Source organism: Peromyscus leucopus, chromosome 16_21, assembly GCF_004664715.2.
Source record: "Peromyscus leucopus breed LL Stock chromosome 16_21, UCI_PerLeu_2.1, whole genome shotgun sequence".
Classification (NCBI taxonomy): Eukaryota; Metazoa; Chordata; class Mammalia; order Rodentia; family Cricetidae; genus Peromyscus; species Peromyscus leucopus.
This window is the reverse complement of record NC_051084.1, coordinates 63,884,219-63,908,993: the sequence shown is the minus strand read 5'-3', so window position 1 is coordinate 63,908,993 and position 24,775 is coordinate 63,884,219. Positions and strand designations below refer to the sequence as shown.

General features: G+C 36.6%; 1 protein-coding gene across 1 annotated transcript in view; it reads right to left on the bottom strand.

The window, feature by feature from the left end:
* Positions 1-24,440, bottom strand: part of Crisp1 (cysteine rich secretory protein 1) — a 29,750-nt gene extending 5,310 nt beyond the window's left edge. Inside the window, exons 1-7 of the mRNA XM_028868122.2 lie at positions 24,339-24,440; positions 15,911-16,002; positions 12,296-12,430; positions 9,388-9,478; positions 7,455-7,603; positions 2,733-2,830; positions 834-922 (exon numbers count right to left, since the gene is read on the bottom strand). Of these exons, the coding sequence (XP_028723955.1) occupies positions 834-922; positions 2,733-2,830; positions 7,455-7,603; positions 9,388-9,478; positions 12,296-12,430; positions 15,911-16,000 (652 nt within the window). The 5' untranslated portion in view covers positions 16,001-16,002; positions 24,339-24,440. The remainder of the gene's footprint in view (positions 1-833; positions 923-2,732; positions 2,831-7,454; positions 7,604-9,387; positions 9,479-12,295; positions 12,431-15,910; positions 16,003-24,338) is intronic.
* Between the last annotated feature and the right edge of the window lie 335 nt (positions 24,441-24,775).

The window sequence follows — 24,775 nt, the reverse complement described above, 5'->3', positions numbered from 1 at the left end:
AGCCCAAGAAAAGAGGTTATCACCTTGAGAGTGGAGAGATATGCTGATCAGTGGCTGCAAAGTGGCAACTAGATAGAATTGAGAGTAGCAAGTGTGTTATTAGTGTTTACACATAATAATAATGTACTGCATACTTTTAAAAAGTGGAATTTTGAACACTACTCCAAAATTACAAATGTTTGAAAAAAACAGATATGATTAGGCTGATCTCAGAACTATATAATATTCACCTGTCAGAATATAACCTTAACTTTCACATGTACAACTTTTATCTGTTAATTGGAAAAAAATCAGAATTTACTTAAGTATGGAAGGACACATTTTAATGGAACCCTGTATCAGATAGCTCCTGAGCTAGTGAAGAAGAATAAAGATCAGACTAGAAAAAAATTCCACACTGATATGTGTTCAGCCAAGTTGAGGGCAGCAAGCATTTTGTAGAGACTAGTAACCTGAAAGCAATATGCTTAATTTGCGGTCAACAATAAGGTATCCCAGGAATTGTCTAGTGACAGCAGTCAAACTTACATTAATATTTTACCTATACTGACTCTAATTCATAATTTTAAACCTTTGGATGGGAACCTGAGTTTCATACCTAAATATTCTCATTTCACCTTCCAGTAGTGAAGTCAAAGGGTCGTGCTTACCCTGGGTATGAAGGGAAGGGAAACAGAGCTAATGTAGATATATCATGTGGTACTATTGAGATGAAAACTATAGAAATATAGAACATGGATTAATGCTTATCCTAAAGGATATGTGGTCTTCATATCAATATGATTAATATGCCAACTTTAAGCAACACAAATTAAACAACAAAAACAACTCACTGCATAGTCCGTCTTCACAGTTATGTGGACAGTCTGCACATGGTAAGCCCTGCTTATAAGGCTTATTGAGTGAGTCAGGATTATTTCCCCTTTAAAAAAGAAAAAAAAGTGGAGGTATAATGAAAACTGTCACTGGAAAATATTTATAAACTTATCTTCACTGTTAACAGCTAATTCAAAAGATAAATTCTTTAAGCATGTTTGTAAACAAACAGTATTTACAATAGATACGTGATCTAGATTCATGGATGAGTATTGTCTTGGCACTCAACCTCCAACAATTCCGTTTTCGTCTACTTCTAGTCATTGTTGCCTGTCTCTGAACAGCCATGTGCTAAGAGGACTCTGGACATATCCACAATCAAGTCCTGAAAGGGGGGCCTTGGGGCGCCTTTTCTTTTTCTTTTTTTATAATCTTCACAAGAACATAGGAAAGTGTTATGGAAAATGTAAGTTCTTAATAGTGCTAAGGAAAAAAAATCCACAAATCATTTGCATTGGATCTTTTTTTTTTAAATCTCATTTTATACCAATAATGAAAAGCATGATACTTGTTATTGTGTCTTGTAGATGCACTATCGATATAAATCACAAAAGCACTAAGCACAGATGAAACCAAAGGAGGGTTTGCATGTGGGAAAGAGTATAGAAGAAAATCCATAGTTGTGGAATATTTGAAATTCCAGAAACTGCAAAAACTTCTTGCTTATCAATATCTAAATGTTGTTTAGATAATATGTAGTTCTTAATTAGTACCACTTTTTAAGTTATATCAAAATGCGATGACAACAGGTGTTCACTTAAGCAAGTGTTGTAGAAGTACTTTATAATCTATGAATATACCATGGTACAGTAAGCCCTATTTAAAATGTACATATGGTCCACTTTTTAAGACTCATGCTCAAGAACATACTAGGTATCCTACTGTTCTGTCCACATACACACTCTGCTTAGATACCACAGTGTTAACCTAGATAATACATACAGATAAAAGAAACATGAGGAGCTGTCATCAATTGTTATCAGTAAAGGTAATTTCAAACTAGTAATCAAAGTCAAATATCCTAGGTGACTGCCCATACTTGAAGAACCTCCTTCTCCTATTTTTCTTCCCTAAAGTCACAGAAGTAGACCTTCATAGTCATTTTTACCTTATTGGACCATTCTGCAATTGATAACTGCATTTGATAAAACAAGGTTGTACATCTGCTCCTCACTGAAGTAACGGGGTTGTATGTTCTAGAACTTGTGACTAGTACCTGTGATGGCAGCATTTAGAATATGTAAATTTAACTTATTTTAAAAGATGATTTATTTTAGTTTTGTGTTTGTATGTGCATATATGTGTGTGTATAATGTTTGTGGGTACATGATGTATGCATGCAATGTTTTTTGTTTGTTTGTCTGTATGTACAGATGTATGTAGTTGTCAGTGGAGGCCTGAAGAGGCACAGCCTGCCCTGAAGCTACAGTTAGGGGCAGTCCTAAGACTTCGGTTCTTGGGTGCTGCATGAGTAACAAGTTCTCTTCATCCCTGAGCCATTTCTCCAGCGCCATGTAAATTTCATTTCTAAGGGAAATACATAGGTCAACATTGGGACCAGAAAGTGGAGCACAGGAATCTAGACACCTCTAAATATCCTTTCTTTGCTAAGACAGTTCAAATTCACTCCCTGTGGCATAACTCTCCAGTGAATACTGATAAATTGCCTGAATGTTTATATCTCTTAATAAACTTATTTAGTAAAAACATGATGAAAAACGAATGATTGTGGGTATATTTTGCTAACAACCTAACGGGAAAAAACCCAGAATATTTATTTATAATGTTTGAAACATTAGACGAGATTTTTAGGAAGTTAATATATTTAGAAAGAATAATGAACTGGTATTACATACTCATGACAATAGTGACACACATAGAGATATATAGCTGCCTTGTGTCTGCGACATGATGCAACATCACAGCCAATGAGGTAAGAAACAGCCCAGACCATCTGCAAAGATAAGAGATGACTTTATGCTTGGTGGTGGTGGTGCATGTCTTTATTCCCAGCCCTCGGGAGTCAGGAGTAGGTAGATCTCTGTGAGTTTGAGGCCATCTTGGTCTATAGAGCTAGTTCCAGGACAGCTAGGGCTGTTACACAGAGAAACCATGTCTCAAAAATCCAACCAACCAACCAACCAAACAAACAAACACACACACACACACACACACACAAAACCCAGATGACTTTATTCTGGATTGCATGCTCACAAAATGACTACAATATCAACACTATAATCGTGATTGAATGTAAGCATGCAGAGGGTAGAGCAATAGCTCAGTGCTCATAAGAACTTGCTGCTTTTCTGAAAGATTTAGTTTTGATTCTTGCATCCACCTGGACTGCCCACAGCCACCTCTAAAGCCAGATCCAGAATATCCAAGGCCCTCTTCTTAACTCTGTGGGCACACTTGACTGCATGTGTGCACAAATACACACACCCATACACAAACATAAAAATAAAAAAAAATATTAAAGAAGTAATTATGTCTTCAGTTTGTATTCAGCATGGCCTGCTCAGAAGGCCCACAGATGAAAAACTCATGTGTTTAGCTCATCTTAATGGAATGAGAAACCTGTTATATTAATCCCACCAAAACCACAGAGTAACCTGATCCATTCTGCTTATTCTCACCATGTCAAACCTATGTGGTGAATAAGCTGGTACGATAAAAATAGTTTGTATGAGACTCAAACCAAGGAAGATGTTTCCTTACTTGTCAAACATAGGGTAATACTTCAGTGGCTTTCAGTGCAAGTGAGCTAAGTTTAAATTCCATCTCTGTACTTCTAAATTTGGTAAAGTTTTGTTGTTTGGTTGTTTTGCTGTTTCTTGGTTAGAGTTTCATTTTCTCATCTGTAAGATGGATATAATAATGCCAGCTTCTACATGCATGTGTATGGTGAGGGTTAAATAATAAAATGTTTAAGAGGCTGGAGGAGGAAGTGAAGGTGTGTGTAATGGAGCCCATTGTCTTTGTGACCTCTGCAGGAACCTGGCTAGAGTTTCCCTCAGCCTGCACTGGACTCTTTGCTACTGTTTTATTATTATTATTTATTTTAATCATAGTAGTTCTCTCTGACTGATTTTGTGAAGTATTACTTCCTCTTCACAGATGGAAGCTCTCCTGGGTGTTAGTCTCCCTCCACATCAATTTAAGTATCTCTGATGTGTAAGGATATGCTTTCAATAAATCCGGGGCTCCATCTATTATGCAAACATCAGATGATGCCCCTTGATGTTTGCAAGTTTCTCCTCTCATTGTTTTTCACAAATGTGCATTTGCCTTATGAAATTTTGTTGAACTCAGAATGTTATAGAATTTATACTTGGAAAATTGTAATGAAAATACATTAGAATATCTGTTTTGTCATTTTCCATTATATATTGATTACTAGTAAAGTAGTGGTTGTAATTCTTCCATTTATTCATTTTATACATATCCAAGAAAAAGCACAAATAATGTGAAAGAAATAAATTTATTTATTAAATAGTTCTATGACCACACTAATGCATTCACATGGTTCTACAGATAATAATAGTATTTTCACCCTAAAATTTAAGAAAATAAAGACCAATTTTTTGGTTTTTAAAATCATTTACTTTTTGAGATTATAACTGCACCATTTCCCTCTTTCTCTTTCTTTTTCCAAACCTTCTTAGGTAGCCATCCTTCTTCTTTTCGGATTCATGACCTCTCTTTTCATTAATTGCTATTCTTACGTATGTATGACTTTTTTCTACATTTCCTAGAAACTTGGCAAATTGGAGAAGTAATTCTTATGAATTCATTTGGCATGCTATTGAATTCTTTTGACAAATGAAAAAAGGATTATTGAAGTTGACAGAATAAGTTGCTGCACAAGACTGACAGAGCTGAACATTTATGATAGAAGAAAAGGATTGAGTTGGCTTTTGTGTGAATGGATTATAAGGCTGGGGTTGACGCTATGATGTTTTCAACTGGTTTTCTTTCTTAGGTTCCTATTCTGTTGATGTCATCTAATTCTTTGGCATCATAAATCACACGATTCAGTTGTTAAATATGAAGGCATCTTGGATTCTTGACACACATCATTAGTGTTCAACAGTATTGAATTTGAAAGAAAATATTATTTGCTGATGTTTGTTTAATAATTCTGCATAGACATCAATGACTGCTTATTTTGTGTTTTATTTTGGGGAACTTTAAATATCAATCTTAATCAGGATTTAGTTTATGTAACTTATGAGACTTACCAATGGATACTCCTGAGTCTTCTTCTTTGTGGACAATAACTATTTTCTGTTTTTGTTTTTTTTTTTTTTTTTTGATTTTTCGAGACAGGGTTTCTCTGTGTAGCTTTGCGCCTTTCCTGGAACTCACTTGGTAGCCCAGGCTGGCCTCGAACTCACAGAGATCCGCCTGCCTCTGCCTCCCGAGTGCTGGGATTAAAGGCGTGCGCCACCACCGCCCGGCCAATAACTATTTTCTAATGTTTTCCATTTCAAATTTTTAAATATTCTATCTTCTAATGTACAATCCTTTACTTTACATTTAGAGATTCAAGTTTGTTCCTCAAAAATTAACTTAGTCTTTCCATGGCAGACAAATTATTATTTAAATTTTTTAATTTAATAAAGTCAATCCTTGTCTACTGTCCTTTACTGATTCCTCTCTGCATTTAAAATAAATGTAGATTTTATAATAGTTAAAAGTCTTTACTCATATGTTATCACTTTGTTTCTGTTCTGAATATCTCCCATATTCCTATTAATCACTCTCTAGTTTTCTGTAAGACTAAGAATGAATGAGTAAGAAAAAAATCAAATTAAGAAAATTATTCTGTTTAGAAGATATAATGATAATAATTATAATAATAATAAACTACCTAGATTCTTCAGGAAAGAGCATTAAATATTTTAAGGTGAGATTTGCAGCACATTATTAAAAAATTTAGAGAGGATCTGATGTCGTTTAAAAATGGATATTGTTCCCCACAGTGTCAGGTGTTAAACATTTTGACCATTGGATAGCTGTACTTGGGAAGAAGTATGAATGTAGATCTATGAAAAAATGTTCAACATATTTAGCTGTTAGAGAAATTCAATCGACATTTTAATAAGATGCCACATCACTGTGACTGCTGTCAGAATAACTGACCTTCAGGAAAATTAACAAGACAAAAGTTGATGGTGTGGGAAGAGAAGACTCTTACATGGTGCTGGTGGAAACATAAACTGGTCCTCCTCTGTGGAAATCAGTATGTAGTTACCTAAAGTATTAGAAGTAGAACTTCCATAGGACCCTGTTCTATCTTTTCTGGGTGTATATATGAAGAAATCAAGGTTAGCATGAAATAGTCATGTGTATACTTGGCTTTACTGTGGTACCCTTTGCCATGGCCCAGTCAGCACAGGTACCTGTTGATAGATGAATGTGTTAGATAGATATAAAAGAGTTTTGTTCAGCCATAAAGAACAATAAAGTATGCCATTTTTAGGAAAATAGAGAGAGCTATGGATCTTGATATTGAATGAACCAAGACAGTCTCATGAAGTCAAGTATATGAAGTTCATAGGTTAAAAAAGACTGAACAATAAAGGGACTGTTAGGATGATAAAAGCAAGAAAGGAGGAGGAAAAAAATGGTAAATATAGGGAGGGAGTACGGTCAGAGCATATATTGCATGTATGCAAATGGCAACATAAAATTTATTTTGTATAATTAGTATACACTAATAAAATGACTAAGTGGGAAGCCAGGTGGTGGTGGTGCACACCCTTAATCCCAGCACTTGGGAGGCAGAGGCAGGTGGATCTTGCTGAGTTCAAGACTAGCCTGGTCTGCAGAGTTACTTCCAGGACAGCACAAAGAAAACCTGTCTCCAAAGACCAAACCAAACCAATCCAAATAACAACAAAGAAAACAAACAAACAAAAGAGCTAAGCTAAGTGGGCTAGGAAATGGCTCAGTTGACAAAACATTTGCCCTGAACAAGATCAGAGTTCCTGTCTCCAGAACCCATCTAGACTTCAGTAGGTGTGTCATCCATTTGTAATTCTAAACATTTTTATGTAACAAAAAAAAAAAAAAACAAAAACAAAGAGAAAACCTGTTTGCTGAAAATACTGTATATGAGCTCCATATCCATATAAATTCTAACCCCACTTCAAATCCCTCCATGAATCCCTCATTCCTTCTCTGATGATAATGATTGTTACACATTCTCTGATAGTCATTATCATTACATATATATCTAGATTTGTACACATTGATTTGTACACATTGTATATTCAACCTACTGAGTTCATTTAGCTTCACTCATATATAAATGTGTTCAGGGCTGACACTGTCTTTTTCTCAGTAGCCAGTGACCACCTGCTCCTCTCATTTAAGAAATAGGGCCACATGGAATTTTCCCTATCTGAATTAGCACATGAAGTGGTGTTATCATTGTCCTGGTTACATTCAGGCAACTGTATTGTTGGGACTTCACGGGTCATTTTCCTTAGCCTATGAGGAGAACCAGTAATTATCTTTGACTCATACATAAATCCAGTCATGTGTGTACCTGGAAGGATATAGATTACCTGAGTGTAATGATCTGTTTCATACTCATCATCTGAGGATGGCCATTCTCCATATGTGAAGTGTTTGGATTCATTGTACCATACTTCAATTACCTTTGACCAGGAGTAGGGGTAATGTTCCAAATGGATATTTTCTCCACAAAATGTATCTGAAAACAAAGGAAAATTACTGTATAGTATTCTTTTTCTTCTTCTTTTTTTTTTTTTTTTTTTTGGAAGATGGGGTTTCTCTGTGTAGCTCTGGTTGTCCCAGAGTGCACTCACAGAGATCCATCTGCCTCTGTCTCCTGAGTGCTGAGATTAAGGCATACACCACCACACCCGGCTAATAATATTATTTAAAAAATAAAATACAGATGTTTTCCTCATTTTCTTTCACAAATGCTTTAATGATCATCTAGGCATCAATTTATAATAGGTAATATAGTTGTTTCTCTGCTGAAAAATCTTCCTTCTTGCTGAATGAGCATGTGGTGCTCAGGAGAAATTGGCAATGACAGATGATGAGATAGCTTTGAAATGATCTCTCTCTCTCTCTCTCTCTCTCTCTCTCTCTCTCTCTCTCTCTCTCTCTCCTGTCTCTGTTCTCTCTCTTGGTTTGTCTGAGATGGGGATTCTCTTTGTAGCAATCCTGACTGTCATTGAACTCTTTTGTGGACCAGAATGGCCTCAAACTCACAGAGTTCATATTGCCTTTGCCTCCCAAGTGCTGGGATTAAAGGCATGTACTACCAGCACCTGGGGACTACAGATACCTCAATCTCTGTCTCTTGTCAGGTAAAGGAGGGTGACAAAAATCTGCAAGAGCACTTAGAAGCTGTAACTGAATTCTGGAATTGAAAGCAGTTACAAAGAGGGCACACATTCTCAAAAGATGCTGGATCAATTTCTCATGCATTCTCTAGGTGGGTTACAGTACTGAGAAATAATCTGCCTTTCTCTAGAATATAAAGATCCCCCATTGCTAATACACTGCTCAACATCTCAATAATCTATAGACATAAAGTTGTATTTGTAATTTTTAAAATTAGTTTGGAAGAAATCATTGCTTAAAGTATTACCTAATTCCATAGGATGCACTAAAAATTGTATAGTAATTATTTAAATTATTTCACAAAACCAAGCTCACTTTTGAGCATCCAAAAATTGTTCATCTGGGTGGTTCTATAATTGCTTATAACCCAGTTCTTAGCTGTGGCAGTGTCCTGAGGCTGAGGAAATCCCTACTCTGATGTTGTGGACAACTGAGATAACTTTGAATGGAAACCTCCTAGGTACATAGATGCACTCAGTCCTTTAATAATGCTGGTCACGATTACTTACTCCTCTTGAACAGAACATAGACTCCCAAACCAAGAATCCCCAAATTTTAAAAATTAAAAACAACGCTACAGTATATCAGGCTATAGTCTGTTACCAAGTATAGATGTCAGTATAGACTGAGTCTGTTAACTTACTATTGTCAAGTTGCTTGCATCTATGAATTTTTGAGATGTATTTATTCATTTAAATTTTTGTTTGTTTGCTTAAAGGTAGTTTGTATCTGACATGTACCACAAAATTGTGTATTGAAGACTGGCACCCTGGATGATTATAGTTCTGTGAGTTTACAGAAGCTTTGAGAAATGGAGCCTACCTGGCAGAGTTGGGTCTTTGAAGGCACTCATGTCAAGAGTATACTTCCTACTTAAATTCTTTCTCTCTCTATCATGCTTTTTTTCTAACTGAGGTGAGCAGCTTCCTCTACTATAACATCCATCATGTTATTTGGCCTCAGTACAGTCCCAAATTGTTCTAACTAAAAACCGTGTGCTGAACCTTTGGAAGTCATGAAATAAAAACAAACCTCCTCACTGTATGTATTTTCTTCAGGTGTTTCCTAGTGTTGGAAAGGCTGTTTAAGACAAGTCATGCCAAATAGACACATACATACTGCTAAGTCTCCTTTCAAGTGGGTCACTGTGTGACGTGTCACAGTATCTTGCCTGGATTCTAGCATTTCCTGCAGCAGCTGAACTCCAGCTCTATGAAGTAAGAAAGAAAATAAGTCCAGAAACAAAATGAAGTTAGCATTCACAAACTAAGATTCTTGCTGCTTGTAAAAATACATGATTTGTGACATCTTTTCTTGGGGAAACTGAACTTTTACAAATTCCATTTTTCTTAAACATCCTAGTAGGAACAAAAAGGAGATAAATGTGCAATTCCTTTTAGATTCCTGGGAAATTACAAATTCACAATCAAGTCATAATCAGACCATGGCTTATTTCTTGGAATGTAACTAAATAATTTCAAGAAAGCCGGTAAACCTTAGAAAGCTATCCCAATAATTTGTCAGCTGCGTTGCCATTATCTAGTTAGTTTGTGTCAAGATGAGTCACCTGTCAAGAGGAAATCTTACCTGAGGAATTGTCTCCATCATATTGGCCTGTGAGCATGTCACTGGGGAACATTTCTTGATTAATGACTGATGACCCTTAATACACGGCCCTGGTTGGCATGAGAAAGCAGGCTGGGTAGGCCAGTAAGAGGCATTCTTCCATGGCCTCTGTCTCAGTCCCTGCCCTGATTTTCCTCAATGAAGTATTGTGATCCGGAGTTGTAGGCCAGATAAACCCTTTCCTCCACAAGTTCCTTTTGGTCAGTGTTTATCACAGCACAGAGAAGCAAATAAGAACAACCCTAGGCATGTCGTTTTTGCTTATTGAGTCTCCGTTGTTGTGTTAATGATGTCTAAATGATGCCAAAAGCTTTATTCAACAGACTTCGTGAGATGATGTTTGCAACAAACGTGTGATATTGTGAGTCTCACAGTATGTGCTTGGGAAGCAAATGATTTCTGTGAATATATGTAGTCACAAATCTCTACCTCAAATTATGATGAAAGTGAAGGATCAGTTGATACCCCTAAACTTGTCACCAATTGCATTCTTCCTACTCTTCCTCACAGCAATTGGAAGGGGGCAGTAATATTTTCTCTGCATGTGAGATAAGAGGGAGTAGAGGGCTTTAAAAGCTTTTAAGGATCACACAATAGAGAACTTGAACCTATTTATCCAGTGTTCTCTGAACTCTTCGTGTGGGTGGAGTAAGGGTAGTATGTGCTGAGTTGAAGCATTTTATTATATACAGCATGGAAACAGCTAGGTTGGAGTAGCTGTGACATCCTGAAAATCCCCCAACCAGTGTCTTCACAGTCTGCTCAAACCACATGTGACACACTGTCAACTACAATTACGGTGTGTATTCGTTTTAATCACAGACTTTTGGATAGCTTATCTAAAAATGTAATGGCATTTTCTTCTACTTCTGTGTTTTGGGTTTGTTGTGATGGGCAAATTTTTAGAATACACAAAGTCCATGGGACTTAATAACAAGGTAGGGAGCAACATTAGCATTATTGCCATCGCTCTTTTGAATGGAAGTCAATCTGTGTCAAGGTAGGAAAAAATAATTACAGTGTGTATATACTGCCATCTAGTGGTTTTTCCAGAGAATTACGCTCTGGGTTGACTAAAGCTTCAAAGCATGATTATGGTTTTGCATACTTCAAGTAAGAAAGATAATTTTTATATCAGTGTATTACTAAGGAACTTGAGAAGAACAAAAATAACTTTCTGTCTGCAGTAAGACTTCTCAATCCAGAGGCCGCCTTAGCTGTAGTTATTTGCTCATCTGTTAGAAAGGAGTTTGTATAATATAACTTAAGATAATTAAGATCAGGGTCCTTGCGGATGTCCCTCTTGCATTAAGGAATTGGAATAAAAGAGATTACATTATTGAGGCTCTTTAAAATGTAGACAATTGTACTATGGAATTAAATATGTTAAATTGATTTGGGGAATTATAAGAATCACTTTTCTGGGACACACTATGTATCCTAGGTTCAGTTTGAACTCACAGTGATCTTCTTGCCTTTTCCTGGGATTCTACTCAAATGCTGCGAGTCCCGGTATAAACCATCATGATTGGCTGAAGAACATTTGTTAACAGTAACACCGATGTGGATACCTGTGACAACTGATGCTTTTTACGTTCTGTTTCTCAAATAAAATTGTTAATTTTTAGAGGTGGTCCAGAAATGAATTTTCAAAAACCACATTTCCCTTTTTCTCTTATTGCTTCCTTTCATCATTTACAAGAGGATACTGTCAATTAGGAGCATCTTCTAGGGCAGTGATTCTCACCCTTCCTAATGCTGTGACCCTTTAATACTGTTCTTCGTGTTGTGGTGACCCCCAGCATAAAATTATTTTGTTACTACTGCATTTTTGCTACTGTGATGAATCATTATGTAAATATCTGATATGGATGATATCTGATGTACTTCCCACAGGTTGAGAACTGATTTTCCAGGGCCTTCACTATATCTGAACTTCATTACTCTTGACTATCCTGGACCCATGGATGGTGGCTAAGGTCCCTAAATTAGTCTTGTGATAAAACCCACCAGATTTGCATTGAAAAGGCCAGGTCCCTAAATTTCCATGGAACTCAGTGAAATTCACTACTAGAATTTTTTTCAATATTTGTTTATCTCGGGGTGGGGGTTTCCTCAACTAGCTTTGAATTTGGACATCCTGATTCTCAAATAAATGTCACATGTCAGAAGGCACCTGAGAGTGCAGCTGGGCTGAGTCAGAACTGTGGCTTTTTCATGTATGAAGCATGACTCCGGGAAAATTATTTACATCCGCTTGGATTCAGTTTCTTCTTCAGTTAAATCATAGATTTGTTGTGATGAGTAAACACCCAGCATAATCATGTTTCACAGGACTAAACAAGGTGGGGAGCACCATCCATGTCCCTGCCATGGAGGTGCTGATGTTCTTTGGACTTACCATCTTCAGCATGTTCTTGGCTGGTGGAGACACTTTTCTCCTGAAAGCATTGTGTGCATTGACAATTTCTTCTTGTGGGTCGGTTTGTGATTCTGTGACCAGCTTATTATAGAGGGCTCTGTGTCGTTTGGCGTGCTATCAGAAAATTATTAATTAATATTATGTCTTCAAAGTGGCACTTTTCTCACATGAAGTATATTACATATAGAGCTATAGGTAATGTGAAATTAGAACTTACAATGAATATTCAGGAACTATTAATATTTTTAAGGATTTCTAAGTTTCTAGTCTTGAAAACAGTACATCAATTATGTTGTTTTTAGAGAGTTTCAAATGTATGATCCACACTTAGAGTGAAGTAGAAGTTCTTGTTATGAGTCGTGGTTTGACATCATCTGTCCACTTACTGCCTTTTTCTGCCTTAGTTCGTTCTCCATACAGCAACTGAAAGCAGTACCTATACTTCTCAGATAAACCATGTGCACTTCAGTCCTTGTCAAAGTGTGCATGTGTGCAAGAATCCAAATTAAGAGTGTGTTTTGAGAGTGTGACTAAGTGTTCTTTTCAACTTCCAGCTCTCTGTCTTTTTTGTTTATATGTAAAATCACCAATGTCTGCAAGTACATGATGTAACATGCATTGAAAAGCATAAGTGGAATTCAAACTTAGCTTGCAGCTTATAATACAATACTCTTTTTTTAAAAATGAAATTGTACCTTTTTATTTTGTAACTAATTAAGAAAGAAAAATATTTTCCAAAATAGTCTATATCACGATTTGTTTTCATAAAGGGTATCTTTTTACATGTGTGGTTTATAATACACATACTTCAAAAGTTGTTTTAATCAGTTATCAAAAATAACATTGTATAATTTGAATGGTGTATGTTTCTTTCTGGGCTACCACAGGAATTTTGGGATAAATTTAGGAGTGGTCAGAATCCAGAATGTGCCTTGGCCAAACAGATGTCATTTGGGTCAAGAGAAGGCATTTCTGTGCAATCCAGATCTATACAGACACTGCCTCCTTTCTCAGGAGCATGCTCAGAGGATGTGTTCTTCTATCATTGCAGTCAGCTCTGGTCTGCACCAAAGAAAAGTTAGGAGACTCCCAGGAATCCACAGACTCCTTTCAAGGACTCCTTATTCCCTTGATCATTTTATTTTAGTGAAACATATAACATTTGCCTCTTTTAGTTCATCTCCAGACATTTCCAACTTCTATAAGAAAAACAACAAAGCATGGTTGCTTTCTCCTGATATTTTGTTTTACTTACTTCTATGAAAATTGATCCTCTATGGTATTTTAAATGTAATTGGCCTCCCTAAGTCCACAGCTAGTGGCACTATTAGGAGTTGTGGTGTGGCTTTGTTGGAGTAGGTATGGTATTGTTGGAGGAAGTGAGCCACTGTAGGAGTGGGCTTTGAGGTCTCCTATGCTCAAGTTATGCCCAGTGACACAGTTCACTTATTGTTGCCTGAAGATCAAGATGTGGAACTCTCCAGCACCATGTCTTCCTGCAAGTCACCATGTCCCACCAGGATGATAACAGACTAAACCTCTGAAACTGTAAAGCCACCTCAGTCAAATGTTTTCCTTCATAAGAGTTGCTGTGGGATGATCTGTATGCTGTGAATGTGTTGCTCTGATTGGTTGATAAATTAAATGCTGATTGGCCAGTAGCCAGGCAGGAAGTATAGGCGGGATACACAAACAAGGAGAATTCTGGAGAGAGGAAGGCTGAGTCAGGAGATGCCAGCCCGCCGTCCAGGGAGCAGCATGTAATGGCACACAGCTAAAGCCATGGAACATGTGGTGACATACAGACTAACATAAATGGGTTAGTTTAAGTGTATGAGCTAGTCAGTGACAGGCCTGAGCTAATGCCCAAGCAGTTTTACTTAATATAAGCCTCTGTGGTGATTATTTTATAAAAAGCTGTAGGACTGTGGGTGAGACATTTGTCCTGACCACAGGCCAGGCAGGACACAGAAAAACTTCAACTATACTGTGGTTATGGTGTCTCTTCACAGCAATAGAAACCCTAACTAAGATAGCCTCCTGAAACAAATTTATCCTGTTTCCTCAGATTTCTTTAATTAATTCAGTGGTCTATATTACCCATGTATCTTCCTGAAAACCTCTAAAGTCTTAGGTGCTTGAGAATTGTGCTCTGGATCTTATCAGGTCATATAGATACTTTCTTGCCATTGTGTTCCAAATCCAGGTGATGTAGCCTACACTGCTAGATCACAAAAGCAAACATGGTTTTCTGACTATGCATCTTTCTTTGCTTCTTTGTAACATAGACTTTGCTTTTGTGCTACCTCTGATTTAGATGGTGAGATATCCTTCCACAGAGGGAGAGGGAAATGTGCAGAGAATGAGAGAGAAGGAGAAAGAAGCCTTTGAAGCTCAGCATTCAGTTTTGTAGAGGGTCATTGGGTCGTGGACATCATGTAGGAAGTGACATCATACTAATACCATTCCACCACTCCCGTAGCTGAAGATGATATTCTTTCAACAATAATACTAAGTGATTTTTTTCACTTTTGACATCTCCCTGTGTCTTGTGTGTGTGTGTGTGTGTGTGTGTGTGTGTGTGTGTGTGTGTGTGTGTCTGCCTGTGCGCGCGCGTGTGCGCGCGCGCGCCCACATGCGCGCTCACGAGCGCACATTCTAGTTCTAAAATAAAAACTACTGATTTCAACTCATCATAATTAGATAAAGTAAATAAAGGTAAATATTGTTTTTCTTGTGTTATTTTGATTGCTAAAGATGACTTATATATCATTTACTGATTACAATCTGTTAGACTGCTCCACTTCTTATACCACTGAGGATTTTGTTTTTGTTCTGTGGTTATTGAAGTAACCATTAATTTATATCATTTTTCATTACCGTCATTGTCATCCTTTTGTGGTTCTGTGGATTAAATTCTGGACTTCAGAAATACAAGCAAGTGTTCTATCACTGAGCTATATTACCAGTCCAAAGGTTTTATTTTTATAAACAATCAGATCCAGGAATCATATTCTGTTGATGAGTCTCTTACATATCTTTGTAGTTGTACCTTTCAATTTCACATTTAATTTTGATGTGTAACATTCTCAGAATTACAAATAAAATATCTCCATGGAAGACATGGTGACTTGGGAGAAAGCATGACAATAACAGTGTTTCTTGGTTTATCTTCTTCCATTTAGTCATGAAAACATGGGTAAATTGTAAAATAATTCTTGTCTATGCTTCCAATATTTTCCTCCCTCCATTGCTCCTTTTCTTTTTCTCTTTCTTTGTTGCCTGCCTGTCTTCATTCTTTTTTTTTTCTTTTTATTATTTAGAAAAAGAATGTAGACTTGGGCCCAAGGAGTTAAGGTTAAAGTCCAGCTTTAATCCCCCATTATCTAACTTTGACATTTCACCTGGTTCTTCTATTTTTTGGTTCCATCCTTGCTCTATTAAGAACAGGACTTATTTTTTAGCTGCATTATTATATGAAGTAGGTGAGCAACTGATGCAACCTTCTCATAAGCACACATGACACTATTACATCAAAGGCTTGTTTGGTATCCTTATCTAAAACATAGTTCTGTAGCACACAATCTCACATACTCTGATAGCCAGAACAGGAACAAAGACAGTGGCGGCGGCGGCGGCGGCGGCAGCAACAACAGCAATTAACAAGAAGTATTTCACCGCCATTCCTGGAAAGACAAGTAACAGAATTTTAGATGATTCTTAAGGTATAGAACAGTATTTTCTAAGAAACCTTGATCCACTCTTACATTGCTTTCTTTTTCTTTTTTCTTTTTTTTTCTTTTTTTTTTTTTTTTTTTTTTTTTTTGTAAAGTGAGACCTGAGAATAAAGCTTAATATCATATCTTAGCAAAAGGGACTCAGAAAATAATTCAATTGGTTCAAATGATATGCACTCAAAAATTGTAAACTTCTTGACTCCCAGAGTCTGAATATGCCCAAGTGTATGTTCATAGGAAATTATGGTTGTAGATGGAATTTAGGTTGCTAACCAATAGACTGAAGCTAAAGGAGATCATCACATGTTACCTTCATTGGATTAAATTAATCTGATTATATTGGATTAATTATATATATATATATATATATATATATAATTATAAAAGAAAACAAGTCAAGAGACAACTTCAGTCACATAGCACAAGATGAGTCCATCAGCCATACCTTGTTTGGAAGACTACACAGAAGGGAGGTGAAATAGTGATATTTTATTTGTACTGAAATGTGATTTGTATGCTAATAAATAAAGTTGCCCAGGGGTCAGAGCTATTAGCAAGCCCTAGTGAAAGCTGGACAGCGGTGGTGGTGGTGGTGGTGGTGGTACATGCCTTTAATCCCAGCATTTGGTAGGCAGAGCTAGGTAGATCTCTGTGTGTTCAAGGATACAGCCAGCATTGGAGACACACACCTTTAATCTCAATACCAACCATAGAAGACCTGGAGGTCTGTACAGACAGGCAGTGACAAGGAGGTCATGTGGTTGGGTTTAAAATCAATGAGAAGGCAGAACAGAAACTCTATAAAAAAAGACACAGGAAGTAGCTCTCGGAGAAGTACAAGCGACAGTAAAGGGTAAGGTTTTTAGCTCTTAGCTATTGCTCTGACCTCTTGGCTTTCATCTCTGTATTGGCTCTGTGTTTCTTATTTAATAAGATGGTTACATCTACAAGGTGATCCTGCTCCTATTAATGTATGTGTGTAATTTAAAGATATTCTGAATAGTTCTGTTGCCTTTCTAAGGATAATTGTCTTTGTGTCTTAAATCAGTACTAATGGATATCTACTCTTATTTGATACAGTTAGTTAATTATAAGATATTAATGAATATATGCTTTAAAGTGTGGTGGCCCTTATTTTTAACAACCTATTAAGTATATTTATGAAAATATACTAGTTATCTTTTACAGAGATTTCTATTTTTGAAAACTTAATCACTCTTTGAAGAATTAAAGGGTAAAGAGAATCATCTCTTGCTTACTTCCACAGCCCTGTGGCTGTTGAGTCATTGTTCTCAGATGTCCCATGTCCACTGAAAGCATGTCTAACATGAGGGAACCTTGTTCTGCCTTTTTCATCAACTCCACTCCCTTCATTTCCATTTTCTCCAGTGTTTAACACATCCTCACAATCAACCACATACAATAGTTATCACACATAAAAAAAGCTGGGGGTCCACAAGAAGATAGGAGGGCCAGTAGCAGTCAGCTCAGAGGATAGATCAGACCAGGTCAGTAACAGAGCTTGTAAGAAGAGGAACAAGGTCCAGGCCAGTCATTTTATTATCTTATAGTCCCACCTAGCTCTGCCCCAAACAGCTATTTCTTATCTCTATAGTACCGTTGGTCAACGAAGCATGGCAATACTGTCTCGAACTGTTTACATCTTTACTGTTTCATTCTCACTCTAGCTCTGGTTCTTTCTCCTTTTCTCTTTCTTTCTTTCTTTCTTTCTTTCTTTCTTTCTTTCTTTCTTTCTTTCTTTCTTTCTTTCTTTCTTTCTTTCTTTTTTGTTTCTCCTTTCCCATGCCCAGTCCTGTTACTGTTACATCCCCAAAACCCTAAAAACAGACTTGGTTTCTGATATCAAATACCTATCTTTCTCTCTTCCTTTTAGTTTGTTATTAACCCAACCCCCATTTTTTGCTTTCCTTTTATTATTCTTATTCCCATGCATGGCCCGTTGCTTTGCTTCCCGTCTGACAATGTGACACTAATGACTAGTCTCACCATGACTGCTCACCTATTCTTCTTTGCTTTTCTACTCATGCCTACAATAACTAACCTGATAGTATACACAAGGGCCCTTTATTCCTTAAATCAATCAATACTTAACAAGTATCTGTTTCATAGTTATCTGCTAGTCTATTATCAGAAGATACTAATATCTAGCTAATAACTGTTGCTGTGCTCAGCCAACAGAGACAGACTGGAGATAGAACCTGGTGTCTAGAATACTAGTTGAAGAGATAAATAAAAAAACAACACGACAACTTTTCAACAACCAAGGTCTACTGAAAACTGCAAACACATCCACTCAGCTAAGAGGAGCAGCCTGAATCAAAAGAAACAACCAAAATCCTTAACTGACATCTAACCCAGATGGGCATATTCTAACACAGAATGCTACAATCTGCTAACTTGTCATTTAACCCAAATGTGAAGGCATATCATATTCTATAAATTGTCTTTAATTAATAATGAGATGGTGTTGGAAAACATATATTTTCAGATAAAGATTAACTGAAACATGCATGTTTAGATACAAAGATAGCAATCACAAATGAATGAAAAAATCATTGTTTTAGGCAACACACATAAGGGATTGAACCCTATGGGATAAGCCTGTGTTTAGTATTTGTGAAAAAACAGACATAAACCACAAAAACACTTATCCTGAACTTTGGAAAGTGACCATGGGACAACCGGTTTCTGATAGGATTATGGTTACTTTACAACATTTGGATCATACCAAAAACTTTGATTTAGCAAGAATTAGGGTAACTGGAAAGAAGGAAGGAAATTTGCTAAGAAAGAAATCTTAAAATCTCAAAACCTGCTTTAGCTTTGGGGGCTGCAGACAGATAGAATATGTCCATTCATACTAATGTTCCTTAGAAAATGGAAAGTACGCCGGGCGGTGGTGGCGCACGCCTTTAATCCCAGCACTCCGGAGGCAGAGGCAGGCGGATCTCTGTGAGTTTGAAGACAGCCTGGGCTACCAAGTGAGTTCCAGGAAAGGCGCAAAGCTACACAGAGAAACCCTGTCTCGAAAAACCAAAAAGAAAGAAAGAAAATGGAAAGTACAAAGAAAGTATTGGATCACCTTAGATTGCTTAAAGCTCATATAGCACTTGGAAAGACCAAGTTCAAACAGGAAGATACTGTTTATTATGCAAACATGAGGAATGAATTGAGGATTTTAGGATGAAAATGAAATTCATGCAATCATGAGACAATTGCTGTTAGTCTAGGTATGAGTATATGGGATTACAGTCTGTGATCTCTTGAGTTGTGTTTGTAGACACAACTCAAAATTAGGAGCCCACGGATAGAGTGAAGGAATGGAAAGAAGCAGACAAAAGCTTGAGGTTTCTGCAGGAAGCAAAGCCTGGCATTAGCAAGAATGCTGGCCTAAAGAAATTAGAGAGCATGACTCAGAAGCTGAATGAGGCTTCGAGCAGGAAATGTTTCCAGATTAGAGGCCTTTGTGCCTCCAGTCTGAGCCTTGTTCCCTGGATCATTGGGATACAATGCATTACAGGGACCAGCCATGGCTGAGCATCCAGGGTATGTTGCATGATTTTCCATTGACCACAGGCTGAAAATCTCAAAATAAAGTTGACCTTTTATCTTCGATTCCAACTAGTTGTCTGGACTCAGTTAAAACAGAGACAAAGGAGAACAAACTCATCATTTCCTTTTGAACACAATTATTTTGCCCAAAACATGCAATTTTCAGTCGATACTTTTAAAAAGAATAGATAATAATGCTCCAAACTTGAGAAACTGACTGTATAACTTATTATCCTAACTTTAAACTTGGAAAGAAGGGCCATAAACAAAAAGTTAATATCTAGTGGGAGGAAAGATCAAGGATGTGGGAAAAGGTTGATAAGGATCAAGCAGTTCCTTGTGGCAAGGCTTTGGGGAACACTTTCTCAGCCAGGAATTGTTAGACCACAGCTTCTCATAATCAACTTAAATGAAGAACAGGCTCTTCCTTGCCTTGACTCAACCAGTAAGAACGGACTGTACCAGAAGCCTACTTTTCACATTTGATCTTCTTTGCCTGGGCAAATATGTTAACCCCTACATTCAGCAGACTACAGGAAAACAGTCAAATCTAAGGAGCCCAGCTTGATCACTTTGTACATATGTGTACACCCGTATTACCTCTACAACAATCAATACACACACCGAGCCTTTCTCATACCCATGTAGGTTCCTCCTCATGCCCCATTATGTCTACAGTCCCCAAAGAAAACAGCATCTTGATTTTCATGGCTGTGAGTTGTGTTCATCAATACCTAACCTTCCTACAATTGGCATACGTAATTTCAGTGCTACCTTCTCTGCTAACTACTATGCCTAGATGAATCATTCATGGTGTATATGAGGAAGTTTATGTTTGTTAATAGTTATGTAGCAGTTTATAATGTATCTATCATATAATGTATCCATTTTATCATTCATAGATACTTTGATTTTTTGTTAGAATTTTAGAAATAGTTTTTATGAACATTTTATATCCATATATCTTTTGGTGTAAACTATATATTCCCCTTTTTGGGGGGGTGTACTGTATACCCTACAGTGGAAATATTGGGGTTTATAAATATTTTGTTTTCCTCTAGTAGATTTTAACAAATGATTTTCCAGAGTTCTTCTTCTTCTTCTTCTTCTTCTTCTTCTTCTTCTTCTTCTTCTTCTTCTTCTTCTTCTTCTTCTTCTTCTTCCTCTTCTTCTTCCTCTTCTTCCTCTTCTTCCTCTTCTTCTTCCTCTTCTTCTTCTTCTCCTCTTCCTCCTCCTCCTTCTTCTTTTTAGTAAACACATGCTTTTTAAAAGGCAATTTATGTCTTTGTCCTCACCCACTATTTGTTCTTGCTTCTTTAAAACTTTCATTGTTATCTTTTATGTTTGTACATAATGTTGTATCGTTACAATTTTAACTTATATTTGTCCCACCACTAATAATACTAAATACATTTTAATGTTTTTATCAGACACCAGGTACCATCTTTGGTACAGTCTTTGCTCAATGTTTTGTCTGTTGTTATAATTACTTGAATATACTTTTCTTAGTGTTTTGTGTGAATTATCTATAGTTTTAATAAGTTTGCAAAAATAGATCAGAGAGTTTTTTTTTAGTAATTTGTGGTTTATTCTTGTTCTCCTTTTTCTAATTTTATTAGTTCTCTGAGGATTTCATACAAGATATTTCAATCATATTTACCTCCTTCCTCAACTTCCCAGATTCACCCATTCTCTTCCCTAACTACCCAACTCTGTGCCCTGTTTTTTTGTTTGTTTGTTTTTGTTTGTTTGTTTATTTGGTTTTTGTCTATTTGTATTCTAATCTCATAAAGTACGATTTGTGTTGCCATATCCTCTTGGATATGGGGTCTTCCACTAAGGTGTATCAACCCACCAGGGATCACATCCTTAAGGAAAAATGACTCTCCTTTTTCCAGCAGCAGTCATTTGCCAAGAGCTCAACAATGGCCTGGACTATGTGCTCACTTTCCTTCTCCATGATGGGATTTTGTCTGGCTTGATTTGCTGCTAGTACCTAGGTCTTATGCACTGTAGGGGTGCACAGAGACCCCAGTTTGTGGCATGTTTTCATCTTGACTCAAGGTTAAAGAGTCTAAGCCTGTTTTCCCTGCAAGGCTGCACAATAGGATTTTTTGGTTAAAGGTGAGGTTACTAGGTATCTTACACCTCAAGGCCTCATTACAGGATGTTTTGCCATAAGGCATGGTTACCAGATGTCTTGAGTACTAAGGAGGTGTTTACACTTGCCTATATTTTGTACCTTGAATTGTGATGTTCTTGAAAGGGGGAGGTCTTTTAGACCTCCTTGCTTTGGGTACATGAAAACTGTGAGTAATGAACTCAGGTGTCTGTGGTATTGACCCAGAGACCTCCCAAAGCTGTTCCGTGTCTCTGTCTTTTTTATTTTTTCATCTATGTTTATATTTCATAGCTATCATTTCTAAATTCCACACTTCCCACTTCAGAACCATTCGACAGGTCAAGCAGGACTCAACAGTGGATTCTGTCACAATCATTGTAAGTTCATATCTATAATTACCCTGCAGTATCCAGAAAACAATATTCTTGTAGTCACCTAATACCCTTAGTTCTTATGATTATGTCACCCTCTTCTTCAGTGATCTCTAAATCTTAGGAGGGCATGCCACATAAATTCCACATTTTAAGTTGTATAGTTTATTTAACAAAAGTTTTAAAAACAGATGTCTGGTTCTATTTTCACTTACTATAGCTAATGCTGTGCTTGTGTGTCTCTGTGTACATGCATGTTTGATAATTGCTGTTTATCCGAATAGACAAATCATGAAAATATTTTTCTTCTGGAGATTGAGCCAAACTTGATAAAATATTGAAGAAGAGCAAATCTTGAAAATTAGTACTTCTAGTTATTAAATTTATTAAAATACTGAGGTTTGAGAGGATTGGTGACATGAGTTTAGAAAGAAATGATCAAGGGAATATTAGAGGATACAAAAATAAATTTACAGATATTATCATCTGATTTATAACAAGGCTCAAAATTAAATTGAATAAGGAAAAACATCACTGGAGTATATAATACAGAATAAGGAATTTAAATTCCATCTCATGTGTTAAGCAAAAATTATGTTTTATGTGCCATATATTTAAAAGCGAATACTGCATGACTTATTATAGATTACTTTTGTTTGACATCAATCCAAACTTATTTTGGTATATGAGTATCTAGTCATAACTTTTAAAATAAATTATTGTCTTGTTGCTTTTCCTTTTTTAATCTTTGCATTAGATAGATTTCATTACATTCTGTACTAAAGATCACTGAAAAAATGTACTTGCACTCACATACACTGGGATATATACTGAAGGCAATACTTTACAAAAGTAGAGCACAGGAGAATGGCCCACAGAACAGGAAGCATAAGTAGAACAGAGAGGAAAATCGTGAGGGGACTGAGGAAAGAGGAAGGGCAGCTGAGGAAGGGCGGAGGCAAGTGCACCATACAGTGGTGTGATTTCATAGAATACCAGATCCCACATGAAGACTTGAAGAAAGTTCAGACACTGGCAACCAAAAGAGCCGCCGAGAGGAGTGTGCACAGTGAAAAACAGCTCTCCTCCCCGAGCCCACAATTCTGTAGGTCGCTTTATCATCCACACAATGCCTAGGGAGTTCCCAAGGTAAACTGCAGATGGAAAAGAAATGCTGGACTATCGGTTGGAGTGTTATTCTCTTCTGCTTGCTGGTTGTTTTGACAGCATCTTCAAACAGGTTCAGATGAAGTAAAAGGTGTCTAGACTCCACTAATCCATAGTTGGATGCTTTACACTGCTGGTGGGAATGCAAACTAGTCCAGTCTCTGTGGAACTCAGTTGAAAGAGGTCTCAAAAATCTAACAAGAGTTTTACCATATGGCACAACTATACCACTTCTAAGTATTTACCCCCCAAACTCCAAGTTAACACATCACAGAGATACATGCAAAACAGTGTTTATTGCAGCATTATTCACAATAGCTGTATTATGGAATCAACTTTAATGTCTAATAAAAGAATAATATTTAAAAATGTGATGGGTCTTCTATTTGCACACATACAGAAAGAAAAGTTTATAATAAAATCTTTTTCATTCACGAAGATGAACTTAGTCATTTCTTTCACATGGATTCAATGGATTTCAATAGATTCAATAGATAATCATTTTAAGTGAGTTAAGACAATCTCATAAGGACAAATGTCACATATTTTCTCTCACTTGTGATGCCTTGATTTAATATAAACATAAAATCATATAGGGATATATGACACTCAGGTAGGAATAAAATGCCTATTGTGACAAAAGAGACTAATTGAAGGAGAAAAGAGAGAGAAGGGGAAGGGAATGGAGGTGTGAAGGAAATATATTCAACATACAATATATACATGTGCAAAACTTAAAACTAAAGTAAAGATGTCCAAATTGGCACTATCCGATTTTAATAACTTGCAGTAATTGGTCCCATCTGACAAGTCATTCTTCTAATCTCTTCCTCCAATAGTTCATAAGTATGAACTCAACAAGTAATATTATCTTGTAAAGAATGTATTGATCATAAATACTCTTAAAATTGTGGAAATGGTGGACCTTGCTTTTAGATCACGTCAGCCTTAGTAGACTTTGCATGTGGTCTATTTTATAACAGTGTTGTTGAATTGTTATATATGCATTTCCTTTACAATTAAATGAACTAAAAATATGGCGTATAACTTACCCACATCCACAAGGCTCTTAAAACTGTGTGCTGCTCAGAACCAAGTCTCTGTCTGGATTGTATACAAAGGCTTGAGCTGATACTTCACAAAGATCTGATCAATGAGGCAGTCAGTAAGAGCGGAAGGACTTCTGCAGATCAAGGAACAGCAAGCACAAGTACTTTATGAATACAGCATGTTCAGAGCAAATTAGATTAAATCTGTAGATTTACAAATCATGATTATGGTTATGTTTCTATAATATGCAGTGACCTAGATAACATTACCAAGCTATTTTACCAGTGTTAAGTTCTTATACTGAGAACAATTTGTAAAACTTAGCTGCAGGATTTGGTAGAATCAAAGATGAATAGCAAAATTCCTGAACTGTTCAGTAGTGGTAATGAAAATGAAAGTACTTGGTCAGTTTTATTTAATTCTCTAACTCAAAATTATT